At 39.1% G+C, this 17,169-nt stretch overlaps 1 protein-coding gene across 2 annotated transcripts in view; it reads right to left on the reverse strand.

The window, feature by feature from the left end:
• The window catches only part of NUP153 (nucleoporin 153), an 81,278-nt gene that overhangs the window by 59,897 nt on the left and 4,212 nt on the right, over positions 1 to 17,169 (reverse strand). For both annotated transcript variants that reach the window (XM_082415149.1, XM_082415148.1), the window contains exon 2: positions 1,255 to 1,480. In XM_082415149.1, coding sequence (XP_082271275.1) covers positions 1,255 to 1,480 — 226 coding nt within the window. The remainder of the gene's footprint in view (positions 1 to 1,254; positions 1,481 to 17,169) is intronic.

The following is a 17,169-nucleotide window of genomic DNA, read 5'->3' on the forward strand; positions in this document are numbered from 1 at the left end:
AGGTTGTAAAGAAATTGCATTCTTCATACACTGCTGGTGGGAAGGTAAGATGGTGTAGCCACTTTAGAAAAACAGTTTTTCCTCAAAATGTAAAATTACCAGATGACCCAGCAATTTTCCTCCTAGGTATATAACCAAGAGAAAACATATCCACACAAAAACGTGCATAGGAATACTCAAACTGGCACTGTTCATAATACCCAAAAAGTAGAAACAACACAAATGTCCAACAACGGACGAATGGATAAATAAAATGTAGTTTCTCCATTCCATGAGCTACTACCTGGCAATAAGAAGGAAGTTCTGATACATGCTATGACACGGATGAACCTTGAAGACATTATGCTGAGTGAAAGAAGCCAGTTACAAAAGACCACACATTTTATGATTCCATTTATATGAAATGTCCAGTATACAGATTGGTGGTTGCCTAGGGCTGGAGGGGTAGGGATGGGGAGTGACCACTAATGGGTATAGGATTTTGCGGTGATGGGGAGGAAAGGATGGTGATTAAAATGTTCTAAAATTGACTGTGGTGACTGAACAACTCTGTATATACCAAAACCCACTGAACTATACAATTTAAATGGGTGAGTCCTATTGTTATGCGAAGTACATCTCACTAAAGCTGTAAAACATATATAAAGTGAAATGACAGAGTAATATTCCCAAATACGTCACATTCATGGGTTACACTGAAGCTATTTAATACTTGTCACCCCACAAAAACGCCATAAATGGATCCGAAAAAGCATTTAAAATGCAGGGTCACTCAGTGGTAAGATTAATGAAGTGGCCCAGCTGCGCTAGCTGCAGAGGACGGGAGACAACTGCAGTGACACCATACCCAAGTCCGTGTGCTGTGGGAAGCACTGCCACGCTGCTCCTTTAGTGCCACGACCTACTCTAAGGGCTTCACCTTTACTTTTTTCAAAACCATTTCTGAGGGTACAGAGGAGAACAAAGATTACCTTGACCAAAGCCGCATGACTAACAATTGGTGGTATGAAAATTCAAACCCAAAGTCTAACAGCAGAGCTTGCACTCTCAACTGATACAGTATTTCAGCCTCCCTTAATAAACAAAAAAGCTGATAAATAAAAAAGATTTCTAATTTGAAGGTGATCATCACCCTCCTCCAACATCGTTTCTGTACCACACAATTAGATTTACCATAGCCAGGTAACATAAACATATTTTAAATTAAGGCATGAAAACCTATCATTCACAACAAAATATCCACATTCTATTTACCTTCTGTATTACCGACTGTTGGCTCAGGAGTGATTCTCCCATCATGAATGCTAGGGCTTTCCTCATCAGCGTATATTATACGGTCATCTTCCCTATTTTCCGGCCACTGTGCCACCTCTCTTGTGTCCGTTGAGCAGCTACATACATCTTCATTCTTGTGGAAGTATCTTTGTAGCCATCCTGGCACAATATTCTTAACAGATTCTGTAACCCTGCTGAGAATGCCCTGTTGGAGGGAAAACATGTAAGGCAGTTTTAGAAATTTATCTTTTAAATAAGTACCTATTTAAAGAAAGCCATGCCAAGCAAAACACAACTGTTTCCAACAAAGTTTCCTAAAAATCAGTTACGTGAGTTAATGTTGACGTAATGTATTTTACAAATTCTATACTTTATGAAATTCCTACTTTTTTCTTTCTTTCATATGCATATGTCCATGAGCCAATAGTTGTCCCGAATGGCCATATTATTCTAATCTTTAAAAAACTCCCACAGGTCTTCAACTAAGCAATATAAATTTTAGATTTAGTAATAAGATATGCACTAAAATGTTATAATCCCAGACAAAAGGCATCCATCTTGATCCCAGCATATTAAAAGAAGCAATAAATACCTTCAATAGCTTCCTCAAATATTTTATTGCACATTCTTTAAGAACAAAAATTTAGACAAATAAAAATGAGAATTTTTTTAAAAGGCAATAAGACAACTAATCCAACATAATAAACTCAAGAAATAATCTAAGATTTTTTTTTTTGATGGTAAAATTTTGTTATATCAAATGTTGCCTGAAAACCAAGAATTTTATTACAGTAACTTTTAAAGGGAGAAAAAGATGTGGTATAACAACTACCAGCATTATTAACATTCATCAGAGAACAGACAGTGTTCTCAGCAGTTTCAACATATTATTCAATTTAATCCTCACAATAATCTTATGAAATTGGTTTTAACCGTGCCACTTTACAGATGAAGAGAGACAAGTTAAGTAACTTGCCCAAGTACAAACACAACTGCTATGGTATATCTAGGATAGAGTAAAAGCATTGACTTAGAGGTTGGTAGGCTGTACTATGATTTACTCTAGGTAAAAGAAGAATAACACTCTCTCCTACTATTACCTGATAGGGATTATAATGAAGATCAAATGAAGTAATGTGAAAGCACTTCACAACTTACTAAATATTAACAGAAACATACACTGATAATTTTATTACTAATGAGAAAAATAAAAAGTTAGCAGAAACAAGCTCGAGTGAGGTAATCAGTTTTAGGCAACAATTCCCTTCACAGAATAGGATTTCAGAGAGAAAGTCATGGAAGGGAAAGAATGAATCAGCAGGTACAAAAAAAACAGTAAAGTTAAGGCAGAACACATAAACCTTGAAAGCAAACCCAAGACAAAGAGGCCTTGAAAAATTCTGTCAATAGTAAAGATGGAAGACACCTCTGATATAAGCACTTGAGTAGTATTCTCCTGATTATCTGAAAAGCTGTAGGTAACAACTGGGAAAAAAGTAATTACTTTTCCTCCCATCAGAAACTCTGAACAGATCTACATTGTGTAAGATCTCTAACAACACATGAAGCCAGCAGCCCTAGAATACTCACTACTGAAAAACACAAATTCACTGTTCCCCTTTTCTATGCCAATGTTACACAGTATTAGTTTCTTTGGAAAGGAAGATTCTATACCTACTCCAAGATTTAATATTTATAAAAACATTCATGTTTATTATTTTGCTAATTATTTATATTTAAATATTTATTTACCCCCTCCTCATATTCCAAAAGACTTGAAAGTGCTTTCAATATATAACACAGTTTAAATAAGTAAAAAAAAAAGACACACTTGATAACAAAGCGATGTTAAGGCACTATAGCAAGAATTTAGAGTAAAATAAATCTTTCGTAGACTTCCTCTACGGTGTTTAGCTACTAAAAGTATCAGAGATTCCTGTGATCTCTACTCACTGAAGGAGGCAAGTACAGAACAACTTAAAATTAGCACCGTACTTAACCAAAGGTCACTTATGTGGCAGCATTAGGTATTGTGGAGAATAATCAGTAAAAATTGAACAGTCAAAATGGATAAAAAAAAAAAAAAAAAGCTCCTTCGTTGAAACTCATGAATTTTGCTTGGAGACCTTCTCTTTTCTAACCTAAAATGTAACCAATTTATTTAGTCTCAGCCCAGAGCAGCTTAGTACAAAATTACAGTGAGAGGGCTTCCCTGGTGGTGCAGTGGTTAAGAATCCGCCTGCCAATGCAGGGGACACAGGTTCAAGCCCTGGTCCGGGAAGATCCCACATGCCGCGGAGCAACTAAGCCCGTGCGCCACAACTACTGAAGCCCGTGCACGTGGAGCCTGTGCTCTGCAACAAGAGAAGCCACCACAATGAGAAGTCCCCACACCACAGCAAAGGGTAGCCCCTGCTCGCCGGAACTAGAGAAAGCCCGCACGCAGCAATGAAGACCCAATGCAGCCAAAAATAAATAAATAACTATATTAAAAAAAAAAAAATTACAGTGAGAGAGAGGAATTACTAGTGGCACAATGAATGACAGCATGATGCACGTGACGACAAAATTAAATACAGATGCTAAAATTGACCTGGAACCGTTATTAAAAAGAAATATCCCCTCACTTCAATATGCCTCTATAGGGTAAATGACCCTAAGTCATCAAGAAAAGTTAAATTAAGCTCAGTATACCCTAGTTACTAGTGGTTCCCAAGATGTGGTCCCTTCACCATTTATATCTGCATTACCTAAGGCCCAATCCCAGCCCTACTAAATTCAGGAGATAGGGCTCACCTGTTTTCACAAACCTTCCCAAGTGAATCTGATGTATGCTATAGTTTGAGAACCACCAATCTAATTAAAGAGATTAGGGGGCTTCCCTGGTGGCGCAGTGGTTGGGAGTCTGCCTGCCAGTGCAGGGGACGCGGGTTCGAGCCCTGGTCTGGGAAGATCCCACGTGCCGCGGAGCAGCTGGGCCCATGAGCCACAACTACTGAGCCTGCGTGCCTGGAGCCTGTGCTCCGCAGCAAGAGAGGCCGCGATAGTGAGAGGCCCCGCGCACCGCGATTTAGAGTGGCCCCAGCTCGCCGCACTAGAGAAAGCCCTCGCACAGAAACGAAGACCCAACACAGCCAAAAATTAAAAATTAAAAAAAAAAAAAAAGAGATTAGGAAATTAGATACATTTCAGGAAATCACAATACATTTCAGGGAAAAAAAATCCCTCTACAAGAGGTGAATAAAATTATGTATACTTAAATCTTAATATTCAGTTATCTGGAAAACACACATGTGGAGTACTAGTCAGACAATAATTAAAATATATCATAATATTAAAATACTATTTAATGAATCAGAAAAACAAACCTTACAGTGGACTGTGCTGAATACAATGTGGATTAATAACTATTTCCCCAGTGTTTCCCAAACTTTAGCCATGATTTTTACCTGTACTGTTATTTAATGGTTTTCTTTCTATTTGTTTTATTTCTCTTAATAAACAGTTTTTCCTACACAATAAAATCTACCAAATCACAAATTTGATGCTGTACTGGTCTTCACTTGCGCTGCCCTGACACCGTTCCTGACTGGCTGTCTCAACAAACTGGCTTCTGGACTGGCTCATGAGAGATTCTGGAGGATATCAGATATTAGAGGATGGGAGGAAAGAGAAGTCTTTCTTCCTGTGCTCCCTCTGCTCAAGCGCCCCTTCTCTAGAACTACAGCTCCAGCCAGGTAGCCCTTCCTCCACTCCAGTTACACAGTTTCTTCCCTTTTCCATCCAGCCCTAGGGATGGCAGCAGCTTCCCACTGTTGCTAGTCTCTGGGTATCCTGCTATCCCGCATGTATTCCTTTAATCACCACCATATCTTTGAGTAGACTCTTTCTTAAAGATATTTCAGCTGAACCATCTGGAGAACTGTTTCCTGTTGGGTCCTTAGCGTACTTGTTAAATTTGTTTTCTAATTAACATGAAAAATAAAAAGTCAGTCCATGTATCAGTTAGATTCATCTGCTTTAGCAACAATGGAACACATATACCACACCTGCGGAAGCACTTACTATCCAGAAGTTACATCCAACTGTTATCTCTGTAAAACAGTACATAAACGGACCAGGAAAGAGGCTTACCCTGAAGGAAATTTTAAAATCTTACCTAGCTCACAGAGGTAAAAGGCAAACATTGCTTTTCTTCATTTAATTTATACTTATTGATCACATATTACATGTCAAGCAAGAACACTAGGGATAATAAACAGGGAACAGGTTCCTGCCCTCTTGGAGCTTAGATTCTAAGTTAGGGAGACAAATAAGTATAACATGTAACACATGATATGGTGATTCAGTGCTATGCGCAACAATAAAGCAGGGAAGCAAAATGGGGATAGTCGTTGTATACATGCAAAGACCTGAAGAAAGTGAGAGATGAGCCATGTATATTTCTAGCAGAGAAGTATTACAGGCTGAGGAAGCAAAAGGTGCAAAGACTCAAATGTAGGAATGTCCTTGGCACATGCCATCCAAGCTTCTCGTAACGTTGTTAATAAATGCACTATCTGACAGACCTGAAATAACTATTTCGATCCTTCAAAATTCCCCTTTAATCATGTGTGTGCACGTACGTGTATGTGTGAGAATGTACGTGTAACCTTTTGTTCTGTGGCTCATCTAGTGACTATAAAAAAGCCTAAAAATGTGGTTCTCAAATTGGAGTCTTCAGACCAGCAGCCTTGGTGTCACCTAAGAGCATGTCAGAAATGCAAATTTGTTTTCACAAGCTCTTGAGGTGATTCTTACGCAAATTAAAGTTTGAGAACCACTGTACTAAAATCATCTAAAAACTCTGACAGGTTTCCCAATTAAGGCCATGATAAACATAACCCTGAGTATAAACTTAACTACAAAATAAACTGTTTCCAAGATTATCTCATCAAAGATGTCATACCATTATACCAACTTTCATAAGTACCTACTTTATAATATGAATTCTGAATATCAAATATAGAAAGAAGTAAACAGAAGTAAAACATAAAAGGCTACCTTTGAATCTCTTTTATTTCCAGTTAAAGACTTAACATGCTTATTTATAGTAAATAACCAACTACCAGATATTAGAAGTTAAAAAACTGTTAGGGAAAAGAAATCTCCTGATTATGCACAGAATGGGGTAGACTGAAGACGTAAGGGACCCTGTCTATCGTACAGATTTGGAGAAGTACTTCCCTGGCGGGCAATTTTTATGAGTTTCGAAGTACTTCAGCCACTAATGGAAAACTGAGAAAAAGTGAAGGAAGCTAGAAAAGGGGAAAAATAGTTTTCTTATGGAAGAAAAGATTCCTTTTACAATCACCAAAGAAGGTCTACCTTTTCAAGAGTTACTGAGATAATATGCTTCAGGTCTTTACAGGAATGGGGCAAATCAGCTTCCTATATGGACTTGAAGAAAGAATGTTTTGTGATATTAAAAATAAGCAAGCAAACAAACCAACCAACCTTGAAGGGGAAAGAGGTACACTGAGTAAAGGTCTACTAAGGAGTGAATACTCAAGTCCTACTTTACCAGAATAGCTTTCTCTCCACTTCCACAGGCTTCAGTGGTAAGCATAACTGCCATCATTATAACTTGATGTTTAAGTTTTCCTACAGAAAATCTTCTCTGATCCTCCAAGTCTAGGCAGTCACTCACGTACATGCACCCACAGCACCCTGTACTTCCTACAGGCAATCTGTCACATGGGATGGTAATCACAGTCTATCACCTCCCCTGGAGGATCAGCTCTGTGAAGGCAGGCAACAGGTCTGTACAGGGCACAGATTAGCTGGTGCATGATTTTAATTTTCTACAGCTGCACTAGTCAACCAGCTTTTTATTCCCACATACGAATATGCTGTGGCAAGTTTCAAAAAAGGACATCAATAATCCTAGAATTCAAAAAAATAAATAATACATTTGCTTGGTATAATAGCTTCAGCTTAAACAAATATTATTTTTGTTGCCACACTAGTAGTCCTTCCTCCAAAAAACAACTTGTGAAGTTAGCCAAGAGCATGGGAAAATTGAACCATCCTCTGGAATGATAAATAACACAAAGCCAACTAAATGAAGAGAAGCAGAAAAGTAGTCAAAGGAAGAAAAATTAATGAAGGGCTTATTAGAAAAAGCAACAAAACAAATGGGGCATTAAAATCTTTAAAATACTCCTCATAGCCAAAGCAAAGTCTACACCAGATGATCCTAAGTAATGAAGTTAAATTCACGGATTACAGGAGTGAATCTTTAAACCTGGACTGGTTAAAATGATTGGATTTTTTTTCTCCTCAAGAACTAAGGGTTCTTCATTTGGCAAACATGGCAACAACAAAACAAAAACAAAACCAAAAAACCCCACAACAAAAACGCTATCAAAATGTCACTGAGATCTAGCATAAATACTCAATTTGGGGGTCAGAAGTAAATTCAATTCAATACTATACACATATCAAGCACATCCAATTTGTAAGCTACTGTGAATGTATTAGCTTTTCAAATTACATTTAACCTGAGTTCAAGGGTTAATCAAAGAAGCTGAGGTGGGGCAAGGCTCTTCTACAATCCTAACTCAGAACTCATTTGTAATGGAAAAAAAATTCTTTTCCTATATATCTTCTCACCAATTTGTAATATCATAATAACCAGAGACACCTCTCCTTATAAGTACTATACAGCCTTCCTTCTTCTTATATAATGCTCTCTATTCCTATTAGTTTACTTGACTTTTGACCTCAGTTCTATTCAACTGTTTTTTTGTTTGTTCTTTTTGCTGCACCGCGCTATGTCGCTTGCAGGATCTTAGTTCCCTGACCAGGGACTGAACCCAGGCCCTCAGCTGTGAAAGCACAGAGTCCTAACCACTAGACCACCAGGGAATTCCCTCAACTCTCCTTTCTTCACATTACCCTCTACTAAATAGTAGTATTCAGATTATAAAATCTCCTTTCTCATGTAAACTTTACGGGATTGCTAACTATAAATATCAAACATAACCCATCTTCAGTTTTAAGGTTCTGAAGCCCTATTCTCCCAGAATACACTGCTGTTTTGATTTCTGTCTGTTCTTTCGGCTGCCTTTATTTTGTTGAAGCTTGTCACTGACCCTTAGTTTTCTTCCAAGGGTCTGTGAACTCTCTCCTTACCCACTCAACTCCCGTGTCACTAGTCTCTCCACACTTTCTGGAAGTCTCACTTCATACAGATTCCTTTATCAGTTTTCCCCCTGCTCCATCCAAGCCCAAGTGAAGAACAAGGGCTAAGAACCCAAGACTTCACAGGAGACTTAAAGAATATCTAATTATAAATATAAAAAATCTGAAACACTAAATAGTAAAAACCTAGATGCTATTCTAATCTTTCAGTTAGTTCCAGCTTTTTAATATATGCACTCTAACATTACTTATTTTAACAATGCATCTCTATTATAAAGTATTCAAATTCTAATGCAGTTATACTGAATCTAGTTTCAGTAACCTGAATTTAACCTAAGCTATTACTTGTCACGTTTTACAACCTACAGACAGTCATTTAGCAGCCAAGTTTCTCCTGACCACCCAGTCCAAACCTTTCCAGCCACGTAAAATCCATTCCTTATACTTTTCATTTCTCTTCTCAACATCAAGAGATTAACTCAAAAAAACATGAGCACAGGGACTTGCCTGGTGGCACAGTGGTTAAGAATCCGCCTGCTGATGCAGGGGACACGGGTTTGAGTCCTAGTCTGGGAAGATCCCACATGCTGTGGAACAACTAAGCCCATGTGCCACAACTACTGAGCCTGTGCTCTAGAGCCCGCAAGGCACAACTACTGAGCCTGCACTCCGCAACAAAGAGAAGCCACCGCAATGAAGAGTAGCCCCCGCTCGCTGCAACGAAGACCCAATGCAGCCAAAAATAAAATTAATTAATTAATTAATTAAAAAAAAAAATGAGCATAAAAGTTATTGTAGCTAAGAAAATTTTAAATTACAACTGGCCACAATTTTCAACGTCCTTTAAGACTCTAACACTAATTCAGGAAGGAGAAACATGACCTGGCTTAGTCTCTTAATTTTAGAAATCTACATTATAGAGGTGGTATTAATAGATAATTAACAGTAATCAAACAACAAGGACAAGAAAAGGAGTCCCTAAGAGACCTTTCAAACTAGACACAATAAAAGCCTAAAGCAATTTAATCCACTAAAAGTTATCTACAAGATATTGTCACTTGTCTTTCACAATCTGCTTGAAAACTGGGTGTAAAAGTTTATTCCTTAAGTCACAAGCAAACGGGCAGGGAAAGTGAAATATCTTTAGACAGAAGAGGCGTTCTACCATCCTTTTTCCAATAGTAAACATAGTAAATTGTATCTGGTGGCAAGACTTTCAACTGGGCTTAGCAACACAGAAGAATCCTTTAAAAATATATTACAGAGAGAGCGGAGTTAAGATGGCATTCGCGGAATTCGCATCTCCTCACCACTAGGGCACCTACTAGGCACCAGTGGGGGACCACGGACACGGGAGGAACCCCCAGCGACCAGGTAGGACGGGGGGCATGGGGGGAGTGAAGGGGGAGGAGAAGGGGAGGAGAAGTGGAGGCGGGACGGGACTGGCGCCCCTGAGGGGCAGCTGGGGGAGGGGAAGGGCTCCCACGCCCGAAGGGGGAAATTGGGGAACCACTGGGAGGGCAGAGGATCAAAAGGGAGCGTGGCCAGGTTTCCCTGCCCACTTGGGCCCCCGGGAGCCTGCTGAGATCCCGGGCCTGATCCTCTGCCCACTGAGGGCCCCTCGGCATGGGTCCTGAGGGAGTGGGAGGGAGGGAAGGGGGAGCAAAAGTAAAGGCCGGAACTCCGGGACTGGCACCCCTGAGGTGTGGCTAGGGGAAGGGAGGAGTTCCTACAGCAGCAGGACCCACCCCGGTTACGGGTCCAGTGGCTACGGGGGAGACGGTGGGGGAGGGGCACAAAGGAACAGAAGGGAACGGGGCCAGGGCCTTCCCTGTCCACTTGGGCACCAGGACGCCTGTTGGGCTCCCAGGCCTAATCCTCTGCCCTCGGAGCCTCCCTCCTGCCGTGCAGAGCCCAAGCCCCACCCCTGCACCCCTCACCCAGGGCCCCACCTCTACACTCGGAGACTCCCTCTGAGACCCCCTCCAATGCACTGGGCCTAAACCCCTCCCACACACCCTCACCCAGGGCCCTAGGAACTCCACATTCTGGAGGCTCTCCTTTGGAGGTGCTGCCTCACCCCTTCCGAGCAGGTCCTAAGCAGAAGCCCCACCCCACGCTTGAACAGTCACCCCGCCTAGGCCCCGCCCAACGCTAAACCACGCTCCTGACTCAGTTCCACCCCCGCCTAAACTCCACCAATCTTTTTTTGACTCCCATAGCCAAGGCTTTTTTATTTTCTTTTTTCCTCTTTTAGATTGGGGTTGTGTTTTACCTTGTTGATTCACTGTTCCGATTCTTTTATATTTTTATTTTCCCAAATAAATCTTTTACTTTTCTAATTTTATTTTATTCTTTATACTTTGTTATTGTTCTCTCCTTTTGGCTTGTTTCCGCCCCCCCCCCCTTTTTTTTTCTTTTTTCTGTTGTGGTTTTATTTTACCTTGTTGCAATTGTTTCAACTACAGTTTTATTTTTCCTAATATATTTTTTAATCTTTCCAATTTTATTTTCTTTTTTATTCTTTGATACTGTACTGCTTCTTTTTTTCTTTTTTTTTTTTTTTTACCGTGCCACAAAGCTTGCAGGATCTTGGTTCCCAGGCCAGAGGTTAGGGCCGAGCTCCTGTGGTGGGAGCTCTGAGTCCAAACCACTGGACTAACAGAGAACCTCAGACACCACGGAATATCAATCGGAGTGAGGCCTCCCAGAAGTCCTCATCTCAGCACCAAGAACTGGTTCTATCCAACTGCCTGCAAACTCAAGCGCTAGATGTCTCAGGCCAAACAACCAGTAGGACAGGAATACAGCACCACCCAAAAAAAAAAAGAAACGACTAAAAAATATATTACAGACTAAGGAGCAAGGTAAAAACCTACAAGACCAAATAAATGAACACAAAATAGGCAACCAACCCCCCAAAAAATTCAGAGTAACGACAGTAAACATGATCCAAAATCTTGGAAACAGAATGGAAAAAATACAAGACACACTTAACAGAGGTCTAGAAGAACTAAAGAGCAAACAAACAGTGATGAACAACACAATAAATGAAATTAAAAATTCTCTAGAAGGAACCAAGAGCAGAATAACTAAGGCAGAATAACGGATAAGTGACCCGGAAGAAAAAAGAGCGGAAATAACTACCGCAGTGCAGAATTAAAAAGAAAAGAATGAAAAGAATTGAGGACAGTCTCAGAGACCTCTGGGACAACACTAAACGAACCAACATTCAAACTATAGGGGTCCCAGAAGAAGAAAATAAACGGTCTGAGAAAATATTTGAAGAGATTATAGTTGAAAATTTCCCTAACATGGGAAAGGAAATAGTCAATCAAGTCCAGGAAGCGCAGAGAGTCCCATACAGGATAAATCCAAGAAGAACCACGCCAAGACACATATTAATCAAACTATCAAAAATTAAATACAAAGAAAAAATATTAACAGCAGCAAGGGAAAAGCAACAAATAACATACAAGGGAATCCCCATAAGGTTAACAGCTGATCTTTCAGCAGAAACTCTGCAAGCCACAAGGGAGTGGCAGGACATATTTAAAGTGATGAAAGGGAAGAACCTACAACCAAGATTACTCTACCCAGCAAGGATCTCATTCAGATTCAACAGAGAAATTAAAACCTTTACAGATAAGCAAGTTAAGAGAATTCACCACCACCAAACCAGCTCTACAACAAATGCTAAAGGAACTTCTCTACGCAGGAATCACGAGAGAAGGAAAAGACCAACAAAAACAAACCCAAAACATTAAGAAAATGGTAATAGGAACATACATATCGATAATCTCCTTAAATGTAAATGGATTAAATGCTCCAACCAAAAGACATAGACTGGCTGAAAGGATACAAAAACAAGACCCATACATATGCTGTCTACAAAAGACCCACTTCAGACCTAGGGACACATACAGACTGAAAGTGAGGGGATGGAAAAAGATATTCCATGCAAATGGAAATCAAAAGAAAGCTGGAGTAACAATTCTCATATCAGACAAAATAGACTTTAAAATAAAGACCATTACAAGACACAAAGAAGGATACAACATAATGATCAAGGGATCAATCCAAGAAGAAGATAAACAACTGTAAACATTTATGCACCCAACATAGGAGCACCTCAACACATAAGGCAAATGCTAACAGCCATAAAAGGGGAAATCGACAGTAACACAATAACAGTAGGGGACTTTAACACCCCACGTTCACCAATGGATAGATCAACCAAAATGAAAATAAGTAAGGAAACACAGGCTTTAAATGATACATTAACCAAGATGGACTTAATTGATATTTATAGGACATTCCATCCAAAAACAACAGAATACACATTCTTCTCAAGTGCTCATGGAACATTCTCCAGGATAGATCATATCTTAGGTCACAAATCAAGCCTTGGTAAATTTAAGAAAATTGAAATCGTCTCAAGTATCTTTTCCGACCACAACACTATGAGACTAGATATCAATTACAGGAAAAAAATCTGTAAAAAATACAAACACATGAAGGCTAAAAAATACAGTACTTAATAACCAAGAGATCACTGAAGAAGTCAAACAGGAAATCAAAAAATACCTAGAAACAAATGACAATGAAAACACAATGACCCAAAACCTATGGAATGGAGCAAAAGCAGTTCTAAGAGGGAAGTTTATAGCAATACAATCCTACCTCAAGAAACAAGAAAAATCTCAAATAAACAACCTAACCTTACACCTAAAGCAATTAAAGAAAGAAGAACAAAAACACCCCAAAGTTAGCAGAAGGAAAGAAATCATAGAGATCAGATCAGAAATAAATGAAAAAGAAATGAAGGAAACAATAGCAAAGATGAATAAAACTAAAAGCTGGTTCTTTGAGAAGATAAACAAAATTGATAAACCATTAGCCAGACTCATCAAGAAGAAAAAGGGAGAAGACTCAAATCAATAGAATTAGAAACGAAAGAGGGGAAGTAACAACTGACACTGCAGAAATACAAAGGATCATGAGAGATTACTACAAGCAACCATATGCCAATAAAATGGACAACCTGGAATTCTTAGAAAAGCACAACCTTCCGAAACTGAACCAGGAAGAAATAGAAAATATAAACAAAGTAATCACAAGCACTGAAATTGGAACTGTGATTAAAAATCTTCCAACAAACAACAGCCCAGGACTAGATGGCTTCACAGGCAAATTCTATCAAACATTTAGAGAAGAGCTAACACCTATCCTTCTCAAACTCTTCCAAAATATAGCAGGGGAGGAACACTCCCAAACTCATTCTACGAGGCCACCATCACCCTGATACCAAAACCAGACAAAGATGTCACAAAGAAAGAAAACTACAGGCCAGTATCTCTGATGAACACAGATGCAAAAATCATCAACAAAATACTAGCAAACAGGACCCAGCAGCACATTAAAGGATCATACACCATGATCAAGTGGAGTTTATCCCAGGAATGCAAGGATTCTTCAGTATACGAAAATCAATCAATGTGATACAGCATATTAACACACTGAAGGATAAAAACCATACAATCATCTCAATAGATGCAGAAAAAGCTTTTGACAAAATTCAAAACCCATTTATGATAAAAACTCTCCAGAAAGTAGGCATAGAGGGAACCTACGTCAACATAATAAAGGCCATATATGACAAACCCACAGCCAACATTGTTCTCAAGGATGAAACACTGAAACCATTTCCTCTAAGATCAAGAACAAGACAAGGTTGCCCACTCTCACCACTATTATTCAACATAGTTTTGGAAGTTTTAGCCACAGCAATCAGAGACAAAAAAGAAATAAAAGAAATCCAAATTGGAAAAGAAGAAGTAAAACTGTCACTGTTTGCAGATGACATGACACTATACATAGAGAATCCTGAAGATGCTATCAGAAAACTACTAGAGCTAATCAATGAATATGGTAGAGTAGCAGGATACAAAATTAAAGCACAGGGGCTTCCCTGGTGGCACAGTGGTTAAGAACCTGCCTGCCAATGCAGGGGACACGGGTTCGAGCCCTGGTCTGGGAAGATCCCACATGCTGCGGACCAACTAAGCCTCTGCATCACAACTACTGAGCCTGTGCTCTAGAGCCCGTGCTCTGCAACAAGAGAAGCCACCGCAATGAGAAGCCCGTGCACCACAATGAAGAGTAGCCTCCACTCGCCCCAACTAGAGAAAGCCCACGTGCAGCAATGAAGACCTAACACAGCCAAAAATATAAATAAATTAATTAATTTTAAAAAGTTAATGCACAGAATCTCTTGCATTCCTATACACTAATGATGAAAAATCTGAAAGAGAAATTAAGGAAACACTCCCATTTACCACTGCAACAAAAAGAATAAACTACCTAGGAATAAACCTACCTAAGGAGATAAGAGACCTGTATGCAGAAAACTGTAAGAACTGATAAAAAAATTAAAGATGATACAAACAGATGGAGAGATATACCATGTTCTTGGACTGGAAGAATCAACATTGTGAAAATGACTATACTACCCAAAGCAATCTACAGATTCAATGCAATCCCTATCAAACTACCACTAGCATTTTTCACAGAACTAGAACAAAAAATTTCACAATTTGTATGGAAACACTAAAGACCCCGAATAGCCAAAACAATCTTGAGAAAGAAAAACAGAGCTGGAGGAATCAGGCTCCCTGACTTCAGACTATACTACAAAGCTACAGTAATCAAGACAGTCTGGTACTGGCACAAAAACAGAAATATAGATCGAAGGAACAGGATAGAAAGCCCAGAGATAAACCCACGCACATATGGTCACCTTATCTTTGATAAAGGAGACAAGAGTATACAATGGAGAAAAGACAGCCTCTTCAATAAGTGGTGCTGGGAAAACTGGACAGCTACACGTAAAAGAAGGAAATTAGAACATTTCCTAACACCATACACAAAAATAAACTGAAAATGGATTAAAGACCTAAATATAAGGCCAGACACTATAGAACTGTTAAAGGCAAACATAGGCAGAACATGCTATGATATAAATCACAGCAAGATCCTTTTTGACCCACCTCCTAGAGAAATGGAAATAAAACCAAAAATCAACAAATGGGACCTAATGAAACTTAAAAGCTTTTGCACAGCAAAGGAGACCATAAACAAGATGAAGACAGCCCTCAGAATGGGAGAAAATATTTGCAAGTGAAGCAACTGACAAAGGACTAATCTCCAAAATACACAAGCAGCTCATGCAGCTCAATATCAAAAAAACAACCCAATCCAAAAATGGGCAGAAGACCTAAATAGACATTTCTCCAAAGAAGATATAGATTGTCAACAAACACATGAAAAGATGCTCAACATCACTAATCATTAGAGAAATGCAAATCAAAACTACAATGAGGTAGCACCTCACACCAGTCAGAATGGCCATCATCAAAAAATCTACAAACAATAAATGCTAGAGAGGATGTGGAGAAAACGGAACCCTCTTGCACTGTTGGTGGGAATGTAAATTGATACAGCCACTATGGAGAACAGTATGGAGTTTCGTTAAAAAACTAAAAGTAGAGCTACCATATGACCCCGTAATCCCACTACTGGGCATATACCCTGAGAAAACCATAATTCAAAGAGAGTTATGTACCACAGTGTTCACTGCAGCACTATTTACAATAGCCAGGACATGGAAGCAACCTAATTGTCCACTGACAGATGAATGGATAAAGAAGATGTGGCACATATGTAGAATGGAATATTACTCAGCCATAAAAAGAAATGAAATTGAGTTATCTGTAGTCAGGTGGATGGACCTAGAGTCTGTCTTACAGAGTGAAGTAAGTCAGAAAGAGAAAAACAAATACCGTATGCTAACATATATACATGGAATCTAAAAAAAAAAAGGCTCTGATGAACCTAGGGGCAGGACAGGAATAAAGACGCAGATGTAGAGAATGGACTTGAGGACACGTGGAGGGGGAAGGGGAAGCTGGGACGAAGTGAGAGAGTGGCATGGACATATATACACTACCAAATGTAAAACAGATAGCTAGTGGGAAGCAGCCACATAGCACAGGGAAATCAGTTTGGTGCTTTGCGACCACCTAGAGGGGTGGGATAGGGACGGTGGGAGGGAGGCACAAGAGGGAGGGGATACGGGGATATATGTATACATATAGATGATTCACCTTGTTATACAGCAGAAACTAACACAACATTGTAAAGCAATTATAGTCCAGTAAAGAACTTAAAAAAAAACAAAAACAGATATCTAAAAGATAAATATATATATATATATATATATAAAACAACCATGACCATTAGCCAAGTAGCTACAAAGAAAACATTTTTGAAAATACGAGGTCATCACAACTTTCCAATAATATTCTGTGCCTAATGAAATGGTTTTAATTAGTGACATCAGACCATTTTACTTCAAGTAATAGGTAATTGCCTCATCAAAGGACTTTCCAGGAAATGGAGACACCTGGGCTTTTTTGTCATTATCTGAAAAACTGGTGAGTAAATTGATAAACTATCACACACAAGGGCCTCTCATCACAAACAAAAAAACCTACTATGCATTAAATAATTTAACACTTGGATTTATTTTCCTATACACTTAAATGACTGGCATTTCTATGAGGAAGATGTTAAAAATAATGTATTTTTATGTAGTTTAAGGTAGTTTAAAGGTTTGGCCTCGTCACTCAGAAAACAAGTTTTTAAATC

The sequence above is a fragment of the Balaenoptera physalus genome (genome assembly GCF_965194825.1).
Source record: "Balaenoptera physalus genome assembly, chromosome: 11".
NCBI lineage: Eukaryota > Metazoa > Chordata > Mammalia > Artiodactyla > Balaenopteridae > Balaenoptera > Balaenoptera physalus.